At 40.8% G+C, this 26,822-nt stretch overlaps 1 protein-coding gene and 1 pseudogene across 2 annotated transcripts in view; both read right to left on the bottom strand.

The window, feature by feature from the left end:
* Positions 1–10,020: 10,020 nt before the first annotated feature.
* LOC123925278 lies at positions 10,021–10,728 on the bottom strand (annotated as a pseudogene).
* Positions 10,729–23,054: 12,326 nt separating this feature from the next.
* Positions 23,055–26,822, bottom strand: part of SLAIN1 (SLAIN motif family member 1) — a 61,878-nt gene continuing 58,110 nt past the window's right edge. For both annotated transcript variants that reach the window (XM_045978487.1, XM_045978488.1), the window contains 2 exons: positions 25,783–26,068; positions 23,055–24,137 (listed from right to left, as the gene is read on the bottom strand). In XM_045978487.1, coding sequence (XP_045834443.1) covers positions 24,062–24,137; positions 25,783–26,068 — 362 coding nt within the window. In that variant the 3' untranslated portion in view covers positions 23,055–24,061. The remainder of the gene's footprint in view (positions 24,138–25,782; positions 26,069–26,822) is intronic.

Genomic DNA, 26,822 nt, shown 5'->3' with positions numbered 1-26,822 from the left:
TTATATGACTGTTCTGGTGAACATATGTGGCCCCTGACCTGCCTCATTAAGAGGCCCAGCCATGACTTTGTAGGCATGCTAGCATATCAAATTAGTTCCACGTTTAGCTGGCTGTGAGGCCCAGCTGTGAAAGCTGCAGTTATGCTCGTGGGCAGGACAGCTGTGGTGTGGCTTGCTGCAAGTTCCTGTTGTGACTATTGTAGGTATTCTAAAGTTACAGGGCTGGTCCCTCAAGACAGGAGAGCCTGGGAGGAGCTCTAGTTCCAGCTGAGGCTGCCTGCCAGGAGTGGTGGGGTGGAGGGCTAGTTGGGGTGGGCACCAGCACCAGCAGGGCAGGGGCCCACTTGGGATGGTCTTTGGGCTGGGTGGACCATTTGTCAGGATGAGTTTGCAAGAGAATGCCAAATGGGGTGAGTGGTGCTAGCATACAGATGGAAAGTGTCTGAAATGGCTTCCACCAACATCAGTGCAGCTAGGTAGAAATGGTAGAAATGGGAAAAAATAAAACAGGTATTCACCAATGCTTCCATCCCCAGAGAATATTCCAACAGATATCTCCCCCACAGACACACACCCAAAAATTGGTCAGTGATCTTCATGTGTAACCAAGAGTCTTTTCAAACTGTTGCCTCTGCTAGGACTTGCAGCCAGTGAGGTAGTGTGTGCACTCTGTAAGAACAGAGTCTTGTTTTGCCATGGCCCTCCAGCTCTCCTAAACATAAGCCCTATTTGTTTTCAAAACCAGAGGTTATGAGTGCTCCTCTTCCTGGTGCAGGTCTCCCGAGCCTTGGAGCCCAGTGCGGGGCTTGAACCCTTGTTCCTCATGGAAGTAACAGATACTCCTTCCACTTGTGTTTTGTTGTTCCAGAATATGGGTCCTAACTAACCCATGTCTCTGTCCCTCATGCCCACTTCAATATGCATTTTTCTCTATATTCTTAGTTGTGTATGATCTGTTAGGATACCTTTTGATTAATCATCAGAGAGAGTTGTTGTTAGGTGTAATTGTGTCCATGATAGATAGTTCCTCTTTTCTTGCCTTCTTACTTCGTGATTTAATTATTCTTTCTGGTGGCATATTTAGATTCTGATGTTTTTATCTTCTGTACATCTACTATATGTTTTTGTTTTGTGGCTACCATGAGGATTACATATAAAACACATAAAACAATCTTTTTAAAATTGATAACAGTTTAGGTTTGAATGCATTCTAAAACTCTACATTTTTATTCTCTCATGTTTATCTTATAATTATAAGTTTTAAAGTTATAAATTTTAAAAAATTACTTCTTTAATAATTATTTTATTTTGTGTTTTAACCTTCATATTAGCTTTGTAATGATTAATTCACCACCTTTACAACATTATTCTAAATTTTACTATGTATTTGCCTTTACCACTGTGATTTATATTTTCATACATTTTCCTGTTACTAATTGGCACCTTTCTTTTATTTTCTACCTAAAGAAATCTCTAAAACAAGTCTTATAAGGCTTTAGTGTTTAGTGTTTAGTGTTGATGAATTCTTTTACCTTCTGATTGTCCAAAAACATTTTTGACCTCTCTTTCAATTTTGAATGATAGTCTTGCTGGGTAGAATATTCTTTTTTTTTTTTTTTTTTTTTTTTTTCAGAATTTTGATTAAGGACTACTTTTTAAAATTTGTTTTAATCTTTTTATTAACATATATTATTAGCCCCAGGGGTACAAGTCTGTGAATCTCCAGGTTTACATACTTCACAGCACATACCTTCCTCAATGTCCATAACCCAACCACCCTCCCCGCCCCACCCCCAGCAACCCTCTGTTTTGTGAGATTAAGAGTGTCTTATGGTTTGTCTCCCTCCTGACCCCATATTGTTTCATTTATTCCTTTCCTACCCTCTAAACCCCCCACCTTGGTTCCTCATATCAAGGAGATCATATGATAATTGTTGTTCTCTGATTGACTTATTTTGCTAAACATAATACCCTCTAGTTCCATCCACGTCATCACAAATGGCAAGATTTCATTTCTTTTGATGGCTACATAGTATTCCATTGTGTATATATACACGACTTCTTCTTTATCCATTCATCTGTTGATGGACATCTAGGTTCTTTCCATAGTTTGGCTATTGTGGACATTGCTGCTAAACATTTGTGTGCACACACGCCTACGGATCACTACATTTGTATCTTTAGGGTAAATACCCAGTAGTGTAACTGCTGGGTCATAGGGTAGTTCTATTTTCAACTTTTTGAGGAACCTCCATGCTCTTTTCCAGAGTGGTTGCACCAGCTTGCATTCCCACCAACAGTGTAGGAGGGTTCCTCTTTCTCCGCATCCTTGCCACCATCTGTCATTTCCTGACTTGTTAATTTTAACCATTCTGACTGGTGTGAGGTGGTATCTCATCATGCTTTTTTGATTTGTATTTCTCTGATGCCGAGTGATGTGGAGCACTTTTTCATGTGTCTGTTGGCCATGTGGATATCTACTTTGCAGAAATGTCTGTTCATGTCCTCTGCCCATTTCTTGATTTGATCAAATTTTCTCTGGGTGTTGAGTTTGATAAGTTCTTTATAGATTTTGGATACTAGCCCTTTATCTGATATGTCGTTTGCAAATATCTTCTCCCATTCTGTCAGTTGTCTTTTGGTTCTGTTAACTGTTTCCTTTGCTGTGCGAAAGCTTTTGATCTTGATGAAGTCCCAATAGTTCATTTTTGGCCTTGCTTCCATTGCCTTTGGCGATGTTCCTAAGAAGAAGTTGCTGTGGCTGAGGTCGAAGAGGTGGCTGCCTGTGTTCCCCTCTAGGATTTTGATGGATTCCTTTCTCACATTGAGGTCCTTCATCCATTTAGAGTCTATTTTCATGTATGGTGTAAGAAAATGGTCCGGTTTCATATGGCTGCCCAATTTTCCCAACACCATTTGTTGAAGAGACTGTCTTTCTTCCATTGGACATTCTTTCCTGCTTTGTCAAAGATGAGTTGACCATAGAGTTGAGGGTCTATTTCTGGGCTCTCTATTCTGTTCCATTGATCTATTTGTCTGTTTTTGTGCCAGTACCATACTGTCTTGATGATGACAGCTTTGTAATAGAACTTGAAGTCCGGAATTGTGATGCCACCAACTTTAACTTTCTTTTTCAACATTCCTCTGGCTACTCGAGGTCTTTACTGGTTCCATATAAATGTTAGGACTACTTGTTCCATTTCTTTGGGAAAAAAAAATGGATGGTATTTTGATAGGGATTGCATTAAATGTGTAGATTGCTTTAGGTAGCATAGACATTTTCACAATATTTGTTCTTCCAATCCATAAGCATGGAACATTTTTTCATTTCTTTGTGTTGTCCTCAATTTCTTTCATGAGTACTTTATAGTTTTCTGAGTACAGATTCTTTGCCTCTTTGGTTAGGTGTATTCCTAGGTATCTTATGGTTTGGGGTGCAATTATAAATGGGATCGACTCCTTAATTTCTCTTTCTTCTGTCTTGTTGTTGGTGTATAGAAATGCAACTGATTTCTGTGCATTGATTTTATATCCTAAACTTTACTAAACTTTACTTTACTAACACTTTACGAAATTCCTGTACAAGTTCTAGCAGATTTGGAGTGGAGTCTTTTGGCTTTTCCACAGAAAGGATCACATCATCTGCAAAGAGTGATAGTTTGACTTCTATGTCGATTTGGATGCCTTTAATTTCTTTTTGTTGGCTGATTGCTGAGGCTGGGACTTCTAGTACTATGTTGATTAGCAGTGGTGATAGTGGACATCTGTGCCGTGTTCCTGACCTTAGCAGAAAAACTCTGGTTTTCTCCATTGAGAATGATATTCATGGTGGGTTTTTCATAGATGGCTTTGATTATACTGAGATATGTACCCTCTATCCCTACACTTTGAAGAGTTTTTATCAAGAAAGGATGCTGTACTTTGTCAAATGCTTTTTCAACATCTATTGAGAGTACCATGTGGTTCTTGTTTTCTTTTATTAATGTGTTGTATCACATTGATTGATTTGCGGATGTTGAACCAACCTTGCAGCCCTGGAATAAATCCCACTTGGTTTTGGTGAATAATCCTTTTAATGTACTGTTGGATCCTATTGGCTAGTATTTTGGTGAGAATTTTTGCATCTGTGTTCATCATGGATATTGGTCTGTAATTCTCTTTTTTGATGGGATCATTGTTTGGTTTTGGGATCAAGGTAATGCTGGCCTCATAAAATGAGTTTGGAATTTTTCTTTCCATTTCTATTTTTTTGGAACAGTTTCAGGAGAAACTATTTGGTAGAATTCCCTCTGAGAAGCCTTCTGGCCCTGGGCTCTTGTTTGTTGGGAGATTTTGGATGACTGCTTCAATCTCCTTATTGGTTATGGGTCTGTTCAGGTTTTCTATTTCTTCCTGGTTCAGCTGTGGTAGTCTATATGTCTCTAGTAATGCCTCCATTTCTTGGAGATTGTCACATTTGCTTGTGTATAGTTGCTCATAGTATGTTCTTATAATTGTTTGTATTTCTTTGGTGTTGGTTGTGTTCTCTCCTCTTTCATTCATGATTTTATTTATTTGGGTCCTTTCTCTTTTCTTTTGGATAAGTCTGGACAGAGGTTTATCAATCTTATTAATTCTTTCAAAGAACTAGCTCCTAATTTCGTTGATTTCGTTCTACTGTTTTTTTTGTTTCTATTTCATTGGTTTCTGCTCTGGTCTTCATTATTTCTCTTCTCCTGCTGGGTTTAGGCATTCCTTGTTGTTCTTTCTCCAGCTCCTTTAGGTGTACGGTTAGGTTGTGTATTTGAGACCTTTCTTGAGAAAGGCTTGTATTGCTATATATTTTCCTCTCAGAACTGCCTTTGCTGTGTCCCACAGATTTTGAACCATTGTGTGTTCATTATCATTTGCTTCCATGAATTTTTTCAATTCTTCTTTAATTTCCTGGTTGATCCATTCATTCTTTAGAAGGATTCTCTTTAGTCTCTATGTATTTAGGTTTCTTCCAAATTTCCTCTTGTGACTGAGTTCTAGCTTCAGTGCACTGTGGTCTGAAAATAGGCTTTTGGTACCAGTTGAGAACTGATTTGTGACCCAGGATTTGATCTATTCTGGAGAATGTTCCATGTGCACTAGAGAAGAATGTGTATTCTGTTGCTTTGGGATGGAATGTTCTGATATATTTGTGATGTCCATCTGATCCAGTATGTCATTTAAGCCCTTTATTTCTTTGTTGATCTGTTGCTTGGATGATCTGTCTATTTCTGTGAGAGGGGTGTTAAAGTCCCCTGCTATTATTGTATTACTGCCAATGTGTTTCTTTGATTTTGTTATTAATTGGTTTATATAGTTGACTGCTCCCACATTAGGGGCATAGATATTTATAATCTTTGGCTTGAAATCTAGTTGATCTGATATAAGGATTGCCACCCCAGCTTTCTTTTGATGTTCATTAGCATGCTAAGTTGTTTTGCACCCCCTCACTTTAAATCTGGAAGTGTCTTTGGATCTAAAATGAGTTTCTTGTAGACAGCATATCAATGGGTCTTGTTTTTTTTAATCCATTCTGATATGCTGTGTCTTTTGATTGGGGCATGTAGCCCATTTACATTCAGGGTAACTATTGAGAGATATGAATTTATTGCCATTATATTGCCCGTAAGGTGACTGTTACTATATAATGTCTTTGTTCTTTTCTGGTCTACTATTTTTATGCTCTCTCTTTGCTTAGAGGACCCCTTTCAGTATGTCCTGTAGGGCTGGTTTGGTGTTTACAAGTCCTTTTAGTTTTTGTTTGTCCTGGAAGCTTCTTATCTCTCCTTCTATTTTCAATGATAGCCTAGCTGGATATAGTATTCTTGGCTGCATGTTTTTCTCATTTAGTGCTCTGGATATATCACGCCAGTTCTTTCTGGCCTATCAGGTCTCTGTGGATAAGTCTGCTCCCAATCTAATAATTTTACTATTGTATGTTACAGACTTCTTGCGCTGGGCTGCTTTCAGGATTTTCTCTTTGTCACTAAGACTTTTAAGTTTTACTATTAGATGACGGGGTGTGGACCTATTCTTAATGATTTTGAGGGGGATTCTCTGTGCCTCTGGGATTTTGATGGTTGTTCCCTTTGCCATATTAGAGAAATTCTCTCCAATATACCTTCTGCTCCCCTGTCTCTTTCATCTTCTTTTGGAATCCCAATTATTCTAATGTTGTTTCATCTTATGGTATCACTTATCTCTAGAATTCTCCCCTCATGGTCCCATAGTTGTTTTGCTCAGCAGCTTTATTCTCCATCATTTGGTCTTCTATATCACTAATTCTCTCTTCTGCCTCATTTATCCTAGCATTAAGAGCCTCCATTTTTTATTGTACCTCATTAATAGCTTTTTTGATTTCAGCTTGGTTACATTTTAGTTCTTTTATTTCTGCAGAAAGGGTTTTTATTTATCCAAACAGGGTTTGCCTAATATCTTCCATGCCTTTTTTGAGCCCAGCTAGCACCTTGAGAATCATCATTTTGAACTCTAAATATGACATATTACCAATGTCCATATTGATTAGGTCCCTAGCCTTCTGTACTGCCTCTTGTTCTTTGTGTGTGTGTGTGTGTGGTGAGTTTTTCTGTCTTGTCATTTTATCCAGATAAGAATATATGAAGGAGCAAATAAAATAATAAAAGGGTGGCAAAGACCCCAGAAAAATGTGCAGTAATCAATTCAGAAGAGACCCCAAATCATGGGGTGAAGAAAGGGGGTAAAAAGAAGTTCAAAAATAATTTTTAAAAAGAAAATATATATATTAGATTGGTGAATAGAACAGAGCCACTCACTTAATTTGGGGAGTATTTGGTCTCTTAGAAGAAACTACCTCCCAAAATTTTAAAGAAAGAAAAACATATATATATATATATATATATATATATATATATACATATATATATATATATATATATGTATATATATATATATATATACTTACATATATATAAATAAGGGTAAACATGATGAAGGGATGGAATATGACTGTAAAGATGAGAATTTTAAAAACATTTTTTTAAATTCTAAAAAAAGTAGTTGATAAGTTGGTTGGGAAAACAAAGAAAAAGAAAGTGGAAAGAATTTGCTCAGGCTGGAGCTAGAACAAAGCCCTGTGCTAGTTTTAGGGTATATTTTGATCTATTAGAAGTTGTATCCCAAAATTTTTAAGAAGAAAAAACCCTTTGTGTATACAAAATAAATAAATAAATAAATAAATAAATAAATTTAGATACAATGAAGGATAAAATATGACTGTAATAATGAAGATTCAAAAAGATCTTTTTAAGGAAAGGTATTGTTAAGATAAACTAGTTAAAAAAACATTAAAAGAGGAAAGAGTAAAAGTTTTAAAAAATTAGAATAAGAAAAAAAATTTTTTAAATTAACTTTGCAAGACTAAAGAATAATGGAGAGAAAGCCATGAATTCTGTGCTTTCCTTTCTCCTCCTCTGGAATTCCGCTGTTCTCCTTTATAAGTGTGCTTGGTCTGGGCAGGATGTCTTGCTGATCTTCTGGGACAGGGGCCTGTTGTAGTGATTCTCAAGTGTCTTGGTCTGAGGCAGAATTGCATCGCCCTTCCCAGGAGCCGGGCTGAGTAATGTGCTCCAGTTTGCTCTCGTGAGCTTTTGTTCCCTGAACACTTTCCCTTTCCGTAGAGTTCCAGCTGATAGGAATGAAAATGGTTACCTCCCAATGTCTGGCCCAGAGGAACCGAGAGCTCGGGGCCCCACTCCTCAGTGCATCCTTGGAGAAAAGCGCTCAATCGCGCCCATCTCCCTGGTCTCTGGCCACACGCCAAGCTCATCCAGCCTGTGACAGAGCATCTCTGTCTCTGGCACACAGCCCTGCCTGGAGTCTCCAAATCCAGCGGATCCCGCTGCTCTTCCAGCAGGGGTATCCCTGGATCTGCCACTTTTGGGGTCCCTGCTCAAAGAGCAGTTGTCTGACTGTGCCACGGATCACAGTTTAAGGTAACCCCGAGTTGAGAGCTCACTCCTCAGCTCTGACTCTGTAGCCAGCTTCCCCACTCTAACACCTGCGAACTCTGTGACACTCAGACACCCCTGATCCTTCTGTGACCCTGCAGGACCTGAGACCGCACTGTCCCTGCGAAGGCTCCACACCCAGTTAGTCTCTGGAGCAATGTCCCTCAGTGGAGCACACTTTTAAAAGTTCTAATTTTGTGCTCCATTGCTCCACAACTTGCAGGGAGCCGGCCCATTCCCTCGCACTCTATCTTCCCATCACTTTGGATTCCCTTCTCCGCAGGTTCTACCTTTCAGAAAGTGGCTGATTTTGTTTCTAGAATTGCTGCTCCTCTTCTCTTCAATCTCCTGTTGGATTTGGAGGTGTTCAAAATGCTTTGATAAACTATCTAGCTGATCTCCTGCTACCTGATGTCGTCTCAGCTTACTACTCCTCTGCCATCTTGACTCCTCCCCCTGGGTAGAATATTCTTGGTTGTAAGGTTGCTTTTTTTTTTTCTTTCAGCACTTTGAATATGTCATGCAACTTTCTCCTACCTGAAAATTTTCTGCTGAAAAATCTGATGGTTTTATGGAGATTCTCTTATATGTAGTAAGTTGTTTTTCCCTTGCTTGTTTTATGATTCTCTCCTCATTTTTTATTTTAGACATGTTAATTATAATGTGTCTTGGTGTGGGTCTCTTTGGGTTTATCTTATTTGAAACTCTCTAAGCCTCCTGGACATGGATATCTATTTCCTTCCCCAGTTTAGGGAATTTTTCAGAAATTACTGCTTCAAGTAAGATTTCTGCCTCTTTCTCTCTCCTCCTTTTGAGATCCCCATAATGTAAACGTTATTCTGTTTTATGTTTGTCTTAGAAATCTTTTAAGCTAGTTTCACTTGGGGCGCCTGGGTGGCTCAGTGGGCTAAGCCTCTGCCTTTGGCTCAGGTCATGATCCCAGGGTCCTGGGATCGAGCCTCGCATCAGGCTCTCTGCTCAGTGGGGAGCCTGCTTCCCCCTCTCTCTAGCTCTGCCTGCCTCTCTGCCTACTTCTGATCCCTCTCTGTCAAATAAATAAAATCTTAAAACAAACAAACAATGGTTGCATTCTGGCAGCAACATGCTACTTCTATTACATAATAAAGTGAATACTGGAACTACAAAGGCAGGAGGTGTAAGTGAAATTTATTGGGAAAAGACACTGTCAACCTAAATAGCAGCAAATGAAGAATGAATAAGGAAACTTCTTGTTGTCACAAATACACAAGACCATATATGATATGGGGAGGCATTTCAGTTTGGGAGCCCCAGTGCAGAAACGCCAAATGCTTTGCCATTCAATCTAATATGTCTGGATTCCTACGTGAAAGAAATACATTAAGAGCATGGAAAAGTTCCACACTGAAAGGAAATTCCCAAAGAAGTGTGAAGGAATTTAGAAATTAAGAAGTTACATAGAACACTTTAAATTATAATGAACTAAATTTCCTAATTTCACAGTAATCCAAAACAGTCCCTTGCAGAACTGGTTCAAATTACTTAAATACAAGATACATTTTTAGTCCTCTATATAAGTGTTTGGAAGTTACTTATGTTTATAGGAAATGAAGCTATTAATACTTTTCTACAGCAGTAACTGCACACCAGGAAGGCCAAAACAAACACAAATCAAGGAATGGAGTTTTCCCAAAGCTGCAGTGTAAAAAGACTATAAACAGTTGATTCCATACACATGAATAGGTTTCTTTGCTATAGGAAATCCAAATGGAATAAGTAATGGAGATGAGTAAAAAGGTTTCTTGAAGGGGCACCTGGGTGGCTCAGTGGGTTAAGCCTCTGCTTTCGGCTCAGGTCATGAGCTCAGGGTCCTGGGATCGAGCCCCGCATCGGGGTCTGCTCAGCAGGAAGCCTGCTCCCCCTCCCCCCCCCCCCGCCCCGTCTGCCTCTCTCTGCCTGCTTGTGATCTCTGTCAAATAAATAAACAAAATCTTTAAAAAAAAAATTCTTGAAGGGAAGAAGAATGACACCCTGTACGCATTTAGTTTTCAGTCCCTTCTGACACATCACGTTCTTCTCCTGAGTTATCCGAGGTCCATGAGTTAGGTTGTCTCTAAGCAAATGCGTGATGAGGGTGCTGTCTTTGTAGGAGTCTTCATTCAGTGTATCATGTTCTGCAGTATATCAGGTGTGCAGCAAGCTCTGGGTTAGTAAGGCTCTCATAGTTAAATACAGAAGACTTAAGAGCTAGCCCCAGGCTAGTTGGGTATGTGGGTTGCATCTCTTTCTTGCTTATATCAAAAGCTTCTTGGTAAGCTCCCTGGGAACTATCATTTGTTTTCGATCATCACCACATTCACCTTCAGCAAGGTACCAGAAGTAATTTCCCTTCAATTTCATATAGAAGACCTTACTCTCTGGATTAGTTGCATTGGCTCTTAAACACTTATCCAACAATTCCAACACCGTGGTACAAATGGACCTCAGCTCAGACCCCACTTTTTCCCAATAGTCCTTAATCAGCTGCAACTTCTTGTTGAAAGTGTTGGTTTTCTGCTCCGTGCTCAAGATGACCCTCCAGGCTAAACTGTGGCCCCGACCATGTTCTTGTAGGCCACTGAGCAGGTTGTGCTCCTCATTGGACAGTTTAATGCCTGCTCAGTCATAGCCTTCATGCAGGTGGCCATGTCTCATAGCGCTTGGCCTGATCTGCCAGCTTCACCTTCCGGACCAGCTCCATCTTCTCCATGGGGTTGGGAAGAGGAGAGTGAGCGTGAGCAATGACCTGGATAGGGAGGAGGCATGAGGAGGACCACACATCCATGGCCACAGTGCAAGTCCCACCACTTTGATCTGCTTTTCAGATTAGCTTTATACTCTTCAAGTCTGTGACCTCTATTAGGTACTTTCTTATATTTTCTTTGTTGAAGTTTTCACTGTGTTCATCCATTCTCCTGAGTTCGATGAGTATCTTTATGACCATTACTTTGAAGTCTACGAGGTAAATGGCTTATCTCCATTTCACTAAGGACCTTTTCTGAGGTTTTATCTTGTCATTGATTTAAAACATACTGTTTCTTCATTTTGCTTGATTGCTTCTGTTGGGTTGTGTGCATTAGATAAAAGAGTCACCTCTCCCAGTCTTGAAGTAGTGGCCTTGTGCAGGAGATGGAACTTATTGTATATCCCTGCCCTAGCTCTTTGTTGTCTCTCAAACCTCTGTGATTGCCCAAGCAGAGTGTTGTTTTTAGTGGTTCCCCATGTTTGAGGCTTTGCCAAGACCTGATCCTTAGGAAGCAGTTTTTAAAGTATGCACATATAAACAGCCTGTGGGATCACAGGCATAAATCTCCCTGGCCACCAAATCCAGGTGGTATACAGATGTTCCCTAGATGGCAGCCAGCAAATCAGGATGACAGAAAGTGTACAAATTCCTTTTTGGGACATACTGGTAACCTGGAGTAAGGCAGAGGGAGAGCACAAAGATGGCACCCACCACCCTTTGTCACCAGGGAACTCCTCGGTATGTTCCTAGATGTGTACAAAACCAGATCTGCCCCTCATGCCCAGTCTAGAAAGACTGGGGTGCTTCAGTCTGAGGTGTGTGCAGTGCCCCGTGGGTGGTAACGTGCCAAAGTACTATTTCTCTACTTGTTATAGTCCCATTGGATCCAGGAATCCATGGCCCCTGGCCAGCAGAGCTAGGCAGTCAGGGGTTTCCCCTGGGCAAAAGCCATAAAATCTGTGGTTTCAGACATAAAAACCAGAGCACAGATGTATGTAAAAGCTCCCCCCTGGGAAAAACTGGCACTCAGGATCATGGCAGAGGGAGAATGGGAAGATGACCCTCCCCACAGGGTACCCCAGCAGACTCCTACATGGGCAGCAAATTAGAGGCCTTGTCCTCAGATCAAAGCTTTAAGGTACGAAAACAAGACTGGGTGCCTTTCAATCAGCTGCTTCTGCACTGATCCCTGGGGTGAGTGAGGCCAAGGGTGAAAGTCCTATATCAGCCATTTCTCAGAGTTGGTCCCATGGGTATAAACACTGTTGATTTCCAAAACCAAGATGTTTTGGTGGCTTGTCTCTGTGATGCACGTCTTTGGGGGTACCCAATGTGGTGCTCAACCCCTTTACTCCCCTAGTGAAAAGCTCTCTAGCCACTGGCAACCACTTTATATTTGACTAATCTAGGTACCTCATTTAAGTAGAATCATACATTTGTCTTTCCATGACTGGTTTATTTCACTTAGCATAATGTACTCATCGTATCCATGTTGAAGCATGTGTCAGAATTTTTGTTCTTTCTAAGGCTGAGTAGAATTCCATTATATGTATATACCACATTTAATTTACCCCATTCACCTGCAGATGAACACTTGGGTTACTTCGATTTTTGGCTCCTATGACTAATGATGCCACAAACCTGGGTGTACAACCATCTGGTTGATCTGATTTCAGTCTTCTCTCTCAGTATGTTATTGGCTTAGCAGTCAGCAGTGAGATAAGGAAAATGGCATCTGAGCTAGAAAAATGGAGATACCTGTTATGCCGTAGCAAAAGATCTGGTCCAGCCGTAGCCTCCAATAATTTTTCTTGCTGGATACTGGAGAAGAGCACCTCACAGCCCTCACTCCCCTCCAGTCAGTCAGTGGACGTGGTGTTCACTAAATGAATTTTTCCAGCCCAACCTGATAAATTGGCTTAGCTCTGTTTAATCCAAAGCCTACGTAAGTCACTAAATCCTATCTATTTTACTTTCTCTGTGTCTCTCCAATTGTTTTCTTCCAGTCATTCTACTATCCACTAGATGAATACAGTCATCTCCATGGTCATCATGGGGCTCCTTTGGGTATTTCTCCCTACAGTGTAGAGAAATAAAGCTAAAAACCTCATCTTTTAGACTTCCTTGCTGAATGGATTCTGGAAGCAACTGAGAGTCCATGAATCAGATGTACTTGTAGTGAAAGGTGAGCATTCAGGGAAGTCTTGTGTTTTTGTTAACAAGTACAGCCAGAGAGGCACTGGCTTTATTCGTGGCAGCATGAGCAGCCCCCATCTGGTCACTGTTTTCACAGGTGAGACACACGAGACCCATGGCCAATCTATTTTTTGTTAGTGCGGATCTGGAAGGCGTGATGACAGCCTGCATGCAGCCTGATCCACAGACCAAACTAAAGAGTGTGTTAGTGAAGCCAGTGGTTCCAGTTCCCTATATCCCAGTCCCTTACCACCTCCCTGTCTCCTGGTTGGCAGTGCTAGGAAAGCCTTTCTGAGAGGCCCAGCCTGGCCCAGCCAAACCATTCTCCCAATAATTTTGTAGGTGCTAATTTCTACCATCAAAGACTTTTGCTTCAAAACAACTAGAATAGTTTGTGCGATCTGAATTAAACCCTGGCTAACAGAGTATTAGATGATATTCTCCATTTATGCATTGGATAGGATAAAAGGACATCCCAAAACTACATCCTGCCCATTCCTGAGCTTCTTTCTTCTAACACTCTCTGGCACCCTGCAGTGTAGTTAATGAGACAATCCTGGATTTGCCAAGCACTGCCACTTCTATAATTTGTACATACTGTTTCTATGTACATACAGCTCCTTTTACAAGATACGAACCTGTGCTCGCTTCCAATATTGCACTCTTTAACCCAATATAAAATGACTTTTTAAATGGAATTATTGACATGTTCTATTGGTGTCAAGTGTACACATAAAGATGTAAAAATTGTGAACATTAGTAACCGCTGATCATAAGTGTAGTTGCCAGCTGTTACAAAACATTGTTATTACTAGATGATTGCCTATATTCCCTGTGCAATAATTTCCACATACCTAGTGTTTGTTTCTTCACTGGAAGCTTGCAACCCTTGATAACATTTATGCATTTTACCCCGAACCATGCCCACCATCTCACTAGCGACCACCACTTTGTTCTCTGTATTTAGTAGTCTGCTTTCGTTTGCTTCTTTGATTCTTCTTGGCAGGTTGATTTGTTTTGTTTTTGAAGTTCCAAACATGAAGATAAGCCTATGGTACCTGGCTGTGGAAATAATGGATCACGTTATTTCTCTGCAATTTTGAAAGACTATTCAGACTCTTTTCCCCATAGGGTGCCCCAAATTATGTTCTGCCCAGCAGTGCATGAGGGTTCCTGTTTTCTTTATACCCTTGGCAACTTTTGATATTTCTATCCTTTGGGTTATACCATTCAGACAGTTGTCAGCTGATACCACACTGTGGATTTGATTTGCTTTTCCCAGATGACTAGTGATATTGAGCACTTTTCCGTGTGTCTGTTGGCCATCTGTATGTCTTCTCTAAAGATGTCTATTGAGGGCATCTGCCCATGTTTTCATCCGATGATTTGGTGGTGGTGTGTTGACTTGTAAAAATTCTTCCAATACTTTTGATATTAAACCCTTATGGAATGTAGCATTTGCATAAGTTTTCTCCCATTCAGTAAGTTGTCTCTGCATTCAGTTGAGGGTCTCCTTTGCTGTATGAGAGCATTGCATTTTGGTGTGGTCCCAGTATTTGATTTCTGCCCTTGGTTCCCTTGCCTAAGGAGACCTACCCAGAAAAAGAGTTGCAAAGGCCCATGTCCAAGTAGTTACTGCCAAATGTCCCCTTGCAGTTTTATAGTTTCAGGTCTCACATGTGGGTCTCTAATGCATTTTATTTTTGTGTAAGGGGTCAGAAAGTGGTCCAGTTTTCCAAACACCATGTGTTGAAGAGACCGTCTTTCCCCATAGCCTATCCTTGCCCCCTATGTTGTAGATTCATTGACCATGTAAGCTTAAGTTTGTTCTGTGGCTATTTACCTCCATTCATCTGTGTTTATTTTTGGTGCCAGTAACATTATACACACACACACACACACACACACACACACACAGAGGAAAATTATAGCTTTGGAGTATTTCTTGAAATCTGGGACTATGATACCTCCAGCTTTACTCTTTATTCTCAAGATTTCTTTGACTGTGTGAGGATTTTTGTGGTTTGGTACCAGATTTAGGATTATTCTTTTAGTTCTCTGAAAAAATGCTATATTTTAATAGGGATTGCTTCATATATGTAGCTTGCTTTGGGTAGTATGACCATTTTCACAGTATTCATTCTTGCAATTCTTTAACATGTTTTATCATTCCATCAATATGTGTAGTCCTCAAATCCCTTCCTCCATGTTTTTTCATTTTTAGAGCATGAGTCTTCCCCTGCTGGTTTGTGTAATTGATAATGGGATATTTTCAAAAATTCTGTCTGTTTCTCTGTTATTAGTGTATAAAAATTACATGTTTCTATATATTTTATATCCTCTGGCTTTCCTGAATTTATCTATCAGTTCTAATAGTTGGTTTGTTTGTTGTTTGTTTAAGATTTTATTTGACAGACACAGCAAGAGAGGGAACATAAGCAGGGGGAGTGGGAGAGGGAGAAGCAGTCTTACCTCTGAGCAGGGAGCCCAGTGTGGGGCTGGATTCCAGGATCCTGGGATCATGACCTGAGCCGAAGGCAGCCGCTTAATCACTGAGCCAGCCAGGTGCCCCAGTTCTAATAGTTTGAATTTTGTTTATAAAACATGTACTATGTCATCTGCTTAATGAGTTTTACCTTTTTTTTCCCCCCAATTTTGATGACTTTTTTTTTCATCTGACTGGTACATTTAGGACTTTTGGTACTGTGTTGAATTAAACTGGTGATAATGGATTTTCTTGTCTTGTTCTTGGTCTTTGAGGGAAAAGCTTGGTTTTTCTCCATTAAATATGTTTTAGCTTTCTGTTCATCCTATATGGTCTTTATTATGTGGAGGTATGTCTCCTCTCAACCTACTTAATGGAAGTTCTTGTCATGAATGCATGTATTATTGTGTTAAGTGCTTTTTCTGCATCAGTTCAGATGGTTTTCACCCTTTGTCATGTTAATGTGATATGTATGTATCACATTGATTGACTTGCAAATAGCAAACCACACTTGCATCCCTGTAATAAATTCTACTTGATTGTGGTAAATGAATTTTTAAGTTTTTTAATTGTTTTTGCCAACATGTTGATAATTTTTGCATCTGTGTTACTCTGATTTATTAATATTGAACCATTCTTGCATTCCTAGAATTGATCTTACTTGATCATGGTAAGTGCTTTTTATTTTTTAATATTTTACTTATTTGACAGAGCTCAAAATTAGGCAGAGAGGCAGGCAGAGTGGGAGAGAGAGGGGGAAGCAGGCTCCCCGCTGAGCAGAGAGCCGGATGTGGGTCTTGATCCCAGGACCCCAGGATCATGACCTGAGCTGAAGGCAGAGGCGTTAACCCACTGAGCCACCCAGGTGCCCCTGGTAAGTACTTTTTTTTTTTTTTTTTTTTTTTTGACAGAGAGAAATCACAATCACACTAGGCAGAGAGGCAGGCAGAGAGAGGAGGAAGTGGGCTCCCTGCGGAGCAGAGAGCCCAATGTGGGGCTCGATCCCAGGACCCTGGGATCATGACCTGAGCCGAAGGCAGAGGCTTTAACCCACTGAGCCACCCAGGCGCCCCTGGTAAGTACTTTTTAAATATATCTTTGGATTCTGTTTGGTAAGGTTTTGTTAAGAAGTTCTGCAACTCTGGGCATCTGGGTGGCTCAGTGGTTTTCGGCTCAGGTCATGATCTCTGGGTCGGGAGATGGAGCCCTGCATCACACTCCATGCCCAGTGCAGAGACTGCAGCAATATTTACAATTGTTACACCTTTTATCATTGCGTAGTGCACTTAACTTTGTCTGTTGTTGTGGCTTTTGTTTTAAAGTACATTTTTTTTCCAACATAAATATTGCTACCCCAATTTGCTTTTTGTTATTACTTTCATTTGTATGGTAGATGTTTTTCCAGCCCTTCACATTCAGTCTACATGGATCTTTAGATCTGAGTTGTGAGTCTCTTGGGGGCAATATATAGACGGGTAGTGGGTTTTTTTATCCACTCTGTCATCCTGTGTCTTTTGATTGGAGCATGTAGTCCATTTACATTTAAAGCAATTATTGATAGGTATGTATTTGTTGCAATTTTGTTAATTGTTCTGATTATTTTTGTAGTTCTTCTCAGTTCATTTCTTTTCCTGTGGTTTGATAGAGGTTTTTTGATTTGAGGATACCATTAAGTTCATGTACAGTGTCTTATGTGTATAGCAGTCTTGTGTTCAAGTTCAGTAACTATTAAATTGATGGTTAAAGTTTGAACACATTCTAACAGCACTAAACTTTTACTCCCTTCTCCATATTTTATGCATATATTTTACATTTTTTTGTGTACTCGACTAATTTTATAGATATAATTGATTTTACTATTTGTGTCTTAATCTCCATACTGGCTTTATGACTGATTAATCTACTACTTTTATTAATGTCTGCTTTTACCTGTGAAATTTTTTCCTTTCATACTCTAGTTATGTTCTTCCCTTTCCAAAGAATTTTAATATTTTGTGTAAGGCTAAGTCTGTGGTGAAGAACTCCTTTAACTTTTGTCTGGGAAACTACTTTCCTTTTATTATTTATTTATTTTTTTTAAGATTTTATTTCTTTGACAGAGAGAGAGAGATCACAAGTAAGCAGAGAGGGGAGAAGCAGGCTCCCTGCTGAGCAGAGAGCCAAGTGCAGGGCTTGAGCCCAGGACCCTGAGATCATGACCTGAGCTGAAGGCAGAGGCTTAACCCACTGAGCCACCCAGGCGCCCCCTCTCCTTTTATTCTTAATGATGGCCTTGCTGGATAGAGTACTCATCCTAGTGGCTGCAGGTTTTTTTCCTCAGCACTTCAAATTTATCTATCTTGCCACAGCCTTCTGGGGTTTCCCTTGTATGAAACTTTCTTCTTTTCTCTTTCTGCTTTAAAATTCTCTTTATCACTCCTTTTTGCTATTTTAATTATGTGTCTTGATGTGGACCTTCTTGGGTCAATGTTTTAGAGGTTCTCTGTGCTTCTGAGGCCTAGATGTGTTTTTTCTTCCCTAGAGTAGGGAACATTTTAGTTATTATGCCTTCAAACAAGTTTTCTGTCCCCTCTTCTCCTTCTAAGATCCCTAAATTGCAAATGTTGTGATACCTGCTGACGTCACTGAGTCCCCTTAACCTATTCACATATTTTATATTATTTATTGAGCTCATCTTTGTTGCTTTCTATTACTTTTTCTGATTACTGATCCTTTCTTCTGCATCTAACCCACTGCTGATTCCATCTAATGTAATTTTTATTTAGTTATTGAACTCTTCACTTTTTATAATGTTTTCTGTCTCTTTGCTAAAGTTTTCAGTGAGGTTATGCACTCTTTCTTCAAGTTCAGTGAGTATCTTTATGTCCATTATTGAAGTCCTTTATCAGACACCGTGCTTATATCTGTTTCAGGTAGCTCTTCTGCTATGATTTTTGTCTTGTTCTTTCATTTAGAACATTTTCCTTTGTCTCTTTATTTTATCTGACTCTGTTTCCATGTAATAGGGAGGTCAGCTACACCTGGTCTTGACAGTAGTGGCCTTGTGTAGAAGAGGTCCTGGGGTGCCCTGTAGTAAATTCCCCAAGTCACCAGGATGACACACTCCACAAGCATCTCCTATTTTGGTTGCATTGTTTACATGGCTAACTCTGTTTTCTCAGTTTCAGAGAGCCCCCAAATCTACATATGATCTTTCTTTCCCAGTCTCTGGCTGAGACTTGAATTGCCTATACAGAGATTAGGAGTCAGGAGGCTAATGTGTAAGATGATACCAGATTATATGTAACAATGTCCTTGTGTTGCCTACGAGGATGGTAAAAGTTAATATTTGATAGGTGAAGGATGGAAATTTTAATTCCTAATAGACAACAAAATAGCATTAGGGTATAATTTTCAAACCACTAGGAGAGAAAGCTAACAGATGTAACAAACGCTCATAAATTTATTTTTAAATATGTCAGTCATTTTATATACTATTGGCTTAAATGCTCAAGGAGAGGGGCAAAGATTTTCATACCAGGTTAAGAAGTGAGCTATATGCTGTTTTAATATAAATGATAAATGTCTGACAGCAAAGGTTTAAAAAATATATATCCTACAAATATTAAAAAATCTATTGTAGCTACTTAATATCAGAAAAATAGATTCCTAGTCATTAAAAAAAAAAGTATTTCCAATAACAGGTTCACTCTGTGAGAAAGATAAAACATATCTACATATATATATATATATATATATATACACCAAATCCTACATCCTCAAAAGACATGAAGCAAAATTTGGCAGTGGTGTAGATGTCCATCACTGAGGTAGGTTTTCTTATAATGCTTGTGGAAGTACAATAAGTAGACACAACACCAGATTTTTAAAACATGACCTGGGTTCTAGGCCTCAATGGCTTCACCAATGAGATTTATCACCTGTTTTTAAAGGAGAAATAATTCCAATATCATACAAGTTTGTCCAGATAGAACACAAAGTACTTCTCAAGTCATCTTATGAGTCTAACATTATCTTAAATTATCTCTATCAGGTTTTAGAATTAAGAAAAATTACATCAGGGCTCCTGGGTGGCTCAGTTTGTTAAGCAATTCCCTTCGGCTCAGGGCATGATCCTGGAGTCCCAGGACTGAGTCCCGCATCGGGCTCCCTGCTCAGTGCAGATTCTGCTTCTCCCTCTCCCCTCTCATGCTCTCTGTCAAATAAATAAAATCTTAAAAAAAAAAAAAATTACAGATCAATTTTATTCAAAAAATTGGACAAAAATTCTAAACATTAATAAATCAAATCCATCTATCTTTAAAAGGGAATAAAATATCCAGGCCAATTTGGATTCATATCTAAATCATGGTTGATTCAATATTAAAAAAAAATCATCAAGTTGGCATATTAAGACTAGAAGAGATATTTTAATAGATCCAGAAAATGGCTAAAATTCACTTTTGTAATTAAAAATGCTCTTAGCAAATTTGAAAGTTTAATGGTAAAAAAAGCTTTCTTTTTGAAATTAGCAAAAAGAAAAATATCATTTGTATTTAATATTGCATTGACGACTACAGTCAAGATAAAGCAAAGATAGGACAGGAAAGGAAGAAATAAAACTCACTCTCATACATTTGACTATGTAAGTAAAGACTAACAATAAATTATATATAACTGATATAAATTTTAGGTTGAATAAAACTTTCAAGAAAATGCTAGAAGTAAAATCTTTAAAAATATCCCTCACAATAGCATAAAAATATCAAATACCTAGAAATTAATCTGGCAGAGTACAAAAGCGCTCCATGAAGCACTCGGCACAATTAAGGGATGAAAGAATTCTTCAATCAATGAAAGATTTAGATCAAGTTCATGGATTATAAGACTCAATATTGTAAATCCATTTCCCCCAAACTGATTAAGTTCCATGCAATTCCAATCAAAATTCCAACAGGATGTTTTTCTGGAATGTCACTGACTGCAAGTCCATGTGTATTTTTGAACAAGCTAAAGGGACAGGAATAACCAAGACACTCCTAAGGGAAAACACGATAGCAAGATGGCCTTGCTGTTTGGCAAAACTTACTATAAGGCTACAGTGTTTAAAAAAAATACGGTTCTGGGATTCTGCGAGAACAGACCATTGCAATTGACACATACACACAAAGGCATTTGCTCTATGACAGAAAAACTGGGGTAAGGATGGAGTTTTCAGTGTTATTAAAACAACTAAATCACCACATGAATAATAAAAATATAGGTGGAAAGCAAAATAATAAAAACCCCTCACCCTGAAGGAGGACTGGACCTAGTGACTTGCTTCCCACGAACAGAATATGGCCAAGTGATGGGATATTGCTTCCAAGATTAAGCTGGGCGAGACTACCTTCCGCATTTCTGGTTCACTCTCCTGCAACTTCTCACTTGGGCATCCTGATGAAGCCAGCCCCAGTGCTGGGAGCTGCCCCAGGACAGGGCCCTGTGGAAGAAAGAGAGGGCGGCCTCTGCTCAGCCGCACACACAAGGAGATGAATCCTGCCCACGGCCCTGTGAGTAAACGTGGAAGTGGATTCTTTCCCAGGCCAGTCTGGGGCACGACCCTACGCATGAGGACTTGGCTGGGCTGTGGCCAGACTCCAGCCCCATGGCAACTGTGAGAGCTTGTGTGAGGCTGCCAGGCTTTGTGATAACTGGTTACACTGTGACAACTAGTACAGATTAAGTTCCGCTCAAATCTATTAACCAGACACCATCTCTGATTCCCCTCCCACCTGCGGAAAACGAAGCTCTCGGAGGTCTTTCCCTGCCTAAAACCAAACCAAACCACCGGGATGAAGAACTCCCGTAAGCTAGGAGGCCCACATGCCCGGCTCCCAGTCCTTAGTCCTCTTCTCCATCTAGACTCGCTTTGCTGATCTCAGCCATAGTCCCGGCCCTCCTTGTCTCCACCCTTCTACTTGCCAGCCAGAAGGGCTTGTTTCCACTTGTGAACAGAGTAGATCCAGTCCATTAAGAAATCCTGATGGCTCCACTTTCAGCATATACCCCAAAGCTGGCCACTTTGACTACCCCCCGTGCAATCCTTCTGGTCCAATTCCACCTCTCTTGCCTGGATTACTCAAACAGTTTAATCTACATTTGCCACCTTCTAGTCTAGTCTCCCCCAAGTGCCAGGGTGATGTATTTAAACCTAAGTCAAATCATGAGCTCTGATGCTCAGAACGGCACACGGCTCCCCTTGCAGAGTACCGTGAAACTCCGCACTACGGACCACAGCACCCTTACCTCTTTGCTACTGTCCTCCTTGTCCGTCTGCATGCAGCCACGCTGGCCTTTCTGTTCCTCCAGCTCAGCAGGCCTGCTCCATCCTAAGCCTTTTCAGGGGTGGTTCTGGAGGAAGTTCTTCAGATCAGGAGGGCACTTCCAGTAAGCCTGGGGGGTGGGAAACCTCCATTTCTAGTAAGTTCCCACGAGATGCTATGCGAGAGGCTGCTGGTGTTCTGGAGAACTCCAGGGGAAAAGTCTGAAGTAACTTTAGGACTAACTCTCCATCTCCCAAGTCTGCAAGGGTCAAGTTCTTAATGAGATCTAGGCAGGTGACATTTAATAGTGTGAGCTCTCCGGGACTCGAGTTTTCTCTTGCTTTAACGACCTCCCCCGCCTTACTCTGAGCACCTTTTGTTGCCTTCGGGAGCAGTAGGGATCTACACTGCAATTCACTCACTTGATCGTGTACTGTGTCTCCCGCCAACTGGAATGTGAGATCCAAAGCACAGAGCTCTTTATCATCCCAAGAGCTAAACAGACTTTTTTGGATAGAAGTAATTGAAAATGAAAATGAAAATGAAATTTAGTCCTTTAATTTCCTTAGCAGAATAGAAACCCGTTTTTTAAAAAAATCTACTAATTACATGCGCTCATAGGAGAGCACAGCAGTGGGGAAAACAGATTTTTGAGATCCGCTAAACCTGGATTCCTAAGTCAGCTTCACAACTAGTGAAACGTTTGCATAAGGTTAACATGCTACCTTGGACTCTGTGTGTTTATTTTATAAATGGTGAGAGCAGCAGGTGGTTTGGAATAGACAAATGTACGTGAAATCTCTAGGACAGTTCTCACTAAAGAAGTGCTCAAAAAATATTCCTTCCTCTTCAGTACCGCACACCTCCTCTAGCTCACATTTCATTTCCTCGGCGAGTTAACTAAAGCCGTTCTGGATGGGATTATATGTAAGTTTCTATTAAAACCTTTGCCTAACCTTTCCATAGTACCTTCAGGTGAAAAGTTTTCCTGTAACATACATCAGACCTAACAGAGAATAATAGTTTGCTGATACTTCAACTCAAACCCCCACGAAATGTTCATCACGGACAGTGTTCATCCACAAGTATTTCTGGGCAAGAGGCTACCTGAGTTGACGGCCGTTCTAAAAGGGACCTACACCTCACTGCAAAACCGAAACCTCCCATTCTTACCAGGGGTATTCTAGAGAAACAGTTTTCAAACGTGAGTGTCAGCTATAGATGGCCCACCTAAGAACAAAGCGACAACACCTGCTTTCACAATGACAGTGAAACAGAGATGGTGTTTTTACTGCTCATGCTGCACAGCCATGCGTGACCTGATATTGCTGAAATAGTCTTTATTTCTGAACATTCCAAAAGAGCAGTGTACACAGTAACAAATATTAAGTCATATACCATAAGAAAGCATTCATTAGTGCAAATGGGTTTTGTAAAAGGTCTATCAAAAAGATTTATTTGCTTTAAAATGCATCCATTTGCAGAAGCATTGTTAATAAAACATTACAGTTTCTCATCCTCTGTAATAAAGTAGTGAAAATCAATCGTGGCACAGTAGCAAACACTGCAGGTATTAAGTGCAATGAGCCCGTGATGCCTTTGTAAATCGGAAACCCATGTATAACAATAAATTAACAAAGAAAACGACAAGAGCCTCTAACTGCTGTGTGGCTACCTCCTTGCGATGCTTCAGCTCAGGTTGTGCTCATTCAAAATAAAATTAGGTCTTTCAAATTGTATGGTGGATTTTTGCTGATCTATCCCTAGAGCTAAAAAAATAGTACCTTACCACAAAAATATTTTTATGGCACAAAATTTAAGTTGTTCCATAGTGGTTCACATAGGTGTAAAAAGAAATAGGCACAAAAAATAAAATTCCTGTAAACTATAAAAAAGTAAACTTCGAAGCATAAATTATAGAACCTAGTTGTAAATATGCAATGTATTAAAACACCAAACATGTAATGGGAAGATGTTTAGAACACGTAAGTAAACTGAACAAGGTACTTTAACAAACTCATGACAAAGCATTATCGATACATCTCAATCCTCTCGAAAAGTGTTCAGGTACATAGCAGTTCTACAAAAACCCCCTAGATCTAAGTGTCACAATACCACGACCACGGCTCCAAGACCGGTGCGGTATTCTCTCAGGCAAATATTTAAGTGCAATCATTAGTCTCTGGCGCTTGGTCCGTTGAAAAACAATGTAGTCAATATGTTAAAATGCAGAAGGGAAAGAATATCCCAACGTTCACGGTTACCTAGCCAGCTAGGTAACTCGACCCTCATTTCCACTCCTTTCCCGTGCTCCAGGGCACGTCGAACCGCATCAGTAGCAACCGTCTCTCCAGCTCCCATCCCTCAGAGCGCTGAGCGAAGACAGAGGCTTTGGAGGCTGAAGGAAACTGTGGGGATGGAAAGGGACCCATGAATACACTCCCAGGAGTCCTGACACTTGGTTAGCAGCTACTAGCATGTTCCAGAGCACGCCAGGCGCCGTGCACTGGACCCTCGCCACGCACTCGGCGGCTGGAAACGCCAGTCTCAGCATATTCGCTGCCACAGGTGTTGTTACGCGTGAACTGCAACATATCCTTCGTGGACAAAGGGTATTTTCAAACCAGAAAGAGAAAGATAAACTCTGTCTAAAGACAAATGGGTACTTCCTTGAATGCAAACAGCAAATTCACATGAAGAAATCTGCAGCCTTACAAATAAAGATGTGCCTAGCATATTGGCAAAGAATAATACCCAGTGTTGGCCTAAATCTGGGAGGACATCCTCGCCTACAGCCTGGCAGTGTCCACCATGAGACGAGCTTAGCTTGGAGACCGATTCAAGGACCAATGGAGGGTCATGGTAACCTACACCCATCAAATAATGTGATTCTATTCTGCCATGAACGTAACACCATCTGCATTTACAGGGGGAGAATAAGCTGGAACTTATTAAACACGCAACAAAATGCTTTCTATGTGAATAATGGGATTAGGCGTTCACTCACTTTTGTTTACTTTTAATAGTTTCTGAATTTTTTTACCTGAGCACCTATTCTAATCGGAAAATAATTACACATATTAACACAAAAGAAGGGAAAACTGCTTGCTCGTACAACACCCCTTTTCATACCGTCACTGTGACCCATCCAGCCCCCCGTGTCCACAGCCTCATTCCTGGTCGGGAGCGGTCTGCGGTTACTGCCTCCAGTCTGCTCTTCCAAAACCATCCCTGATGTGCCATTCTCATTGAGTTAAAACACTTCAAGATCTCCAGTTCAAGAAGGGCACATCGTGACCATGAGCTTGTCTGATATGTGCCTTGCAACTAATCTGAAATTTTAAAGAAGAAAAGTTCCAGCTGGACCACACTCACCTTACCAGCATAAGCGAACAAAGGCCCAGCTCCGGATCACCAAGGCACCGTCCCCCAGCCAGGCTGGGGACGGGGTGTGCATGCACATGCCTGCCTAACGCGTTTGCCTATTTTGACAAAAGATTACTATTTTGACAAATATTTACAATTCTATCCTGTGTTAGGCACAGTCCTTAGCCTTGGGGTTTTATATTCATTACCACCCTCCCCCGTCCCCATGAAGCTTACATTTCTAGAGAGGACAGTCAGACCGTGAACTAGGAAGTCAGGAGACTCTGTAATCCCTCAGACAGTGATCAATGCTATGGGGGAAAAGGGGAAGGAGGAGGGGGTAGAAAAGGAGCTACAACCGCCCCTGGACTTGCACTTATGGACAGAGAGGTCATCTGAGCAAGGTCCTGAAGGAGGGGAAAGGCCCTGCGAATTACTGGGGGGAAGGAAAATACACAGAAGCCCCAGAGACGGAGCTTACCTGGAGAATTAAAGCGAAGGTGGCACAGCAGGAGTGAAGTGAGAAGGGAGGAAGGGACACCCCCCGCCCCAGCACTTTCCAGAGGAAGGGGGTCAGCGGTCAGGTCATGAAGGGCAGCGTGCAGGAGACCCCAAAAGGGAGGATGGTTGCTGCGGTTTCCAATTTCAAACTGCAAAAGTGGCTGTGGAGCAGACAAAGGTTCCTACCTTCTAACAGGCTGTGCAATTTTGCTTCGAGGCAGGTTGCTCCCGTTTATTGCCAGTGAAGGTCTGGGCAGGGCGCTGCGGCCCACGCTCCCGGCCGGGGCGGCTTTGTTTGGTGTGGGGATGCCGGAGCTGGAGTACAGCTGGAGGCCGTTGGACAGAGGCGTGCTGCCGCCGCCACCCTGCACGGTGGGGCTCACGTAGGCCGTGGCTTTCAGCGGCTGCCGCACAGACACTGGGAAATGCCCCACGCTGTGGATTCTGTGCTGGAGCTGTCCTGGGGAGGGAACTAGAAAGGAAGAGGACAGGGGCGAGAGAGAAAACTTACGCGGCTACCCAACTCGGGAAAGGTACCTCCCATTCAAGGCCACTAGAGTCTGAAAGGGAACACACAGAAATGAAATGTGGGTTCCAGACAGTAGTGAGTACTAGAACATTCTAATTCTTGACACATCACCTGTCCTGTCCATTAGCAACATTTCTGAGTACCTAACTCTATCTCGAAGCCCCATCTAACAAGTTTCCTTCCTTTTAATGAATGGAACCAGCCCTGAGTTCTCACAGGACAGTTTCTTCCATGCTTGCTGGGAAGACATTAGGATGTTGATGGTCGCTCTGGGGAGGATTTCATGAAAATAAAATGAGGGACAATTAATACTGTGATGACAGGAAGACAGAGGTGACATCAATAGGTTACGAACAGCTTATTACAGGTTAAATATTTTCGTCATGGCATTGACCAATGTCCTAGAGTTGGTGGGAAGAGTAAATGAGTTAATCCACATGAAGCCTTTGAGTGGTGCCTGTCACTTAGTAACCACCCAACCAGCACTATTAGTACCTTGAGAACAACAGCTCTCCGTGTAAGAATACGTAAAAACTACATCAATATACTTACACACCCAACATTTTCTAAAGTAGTTTAACCGATTTTGAACTTAACCATAAAATAGGAAGGGAGAAAGACAAAATATGTCCCTTGTTTTATTTAATGTCTCTTGAATTATTTCCTTAAAAAAATAGTTTTGCTTAAGTGTCTGTCA

The sequence above is a fragment of the Meles meles genome, chromosome 14, assembly GCF_922984935.1.
Source record: "Meles meles chromosome 14, mMelMel3.1 paternal haplotype, whole genome shotgun sequence".
Taxonomy (NCBI): domain Eukaryota; kingdom Metazoa; phylum Chordata; class Mammalia; order Carnivora; family Mustelidae; genus Meles; species Meles meles.
Note: the sequence above shows the minus strand (reverse complement) of the source record. Positions and strands in the feature narration are given on the sequence as shown.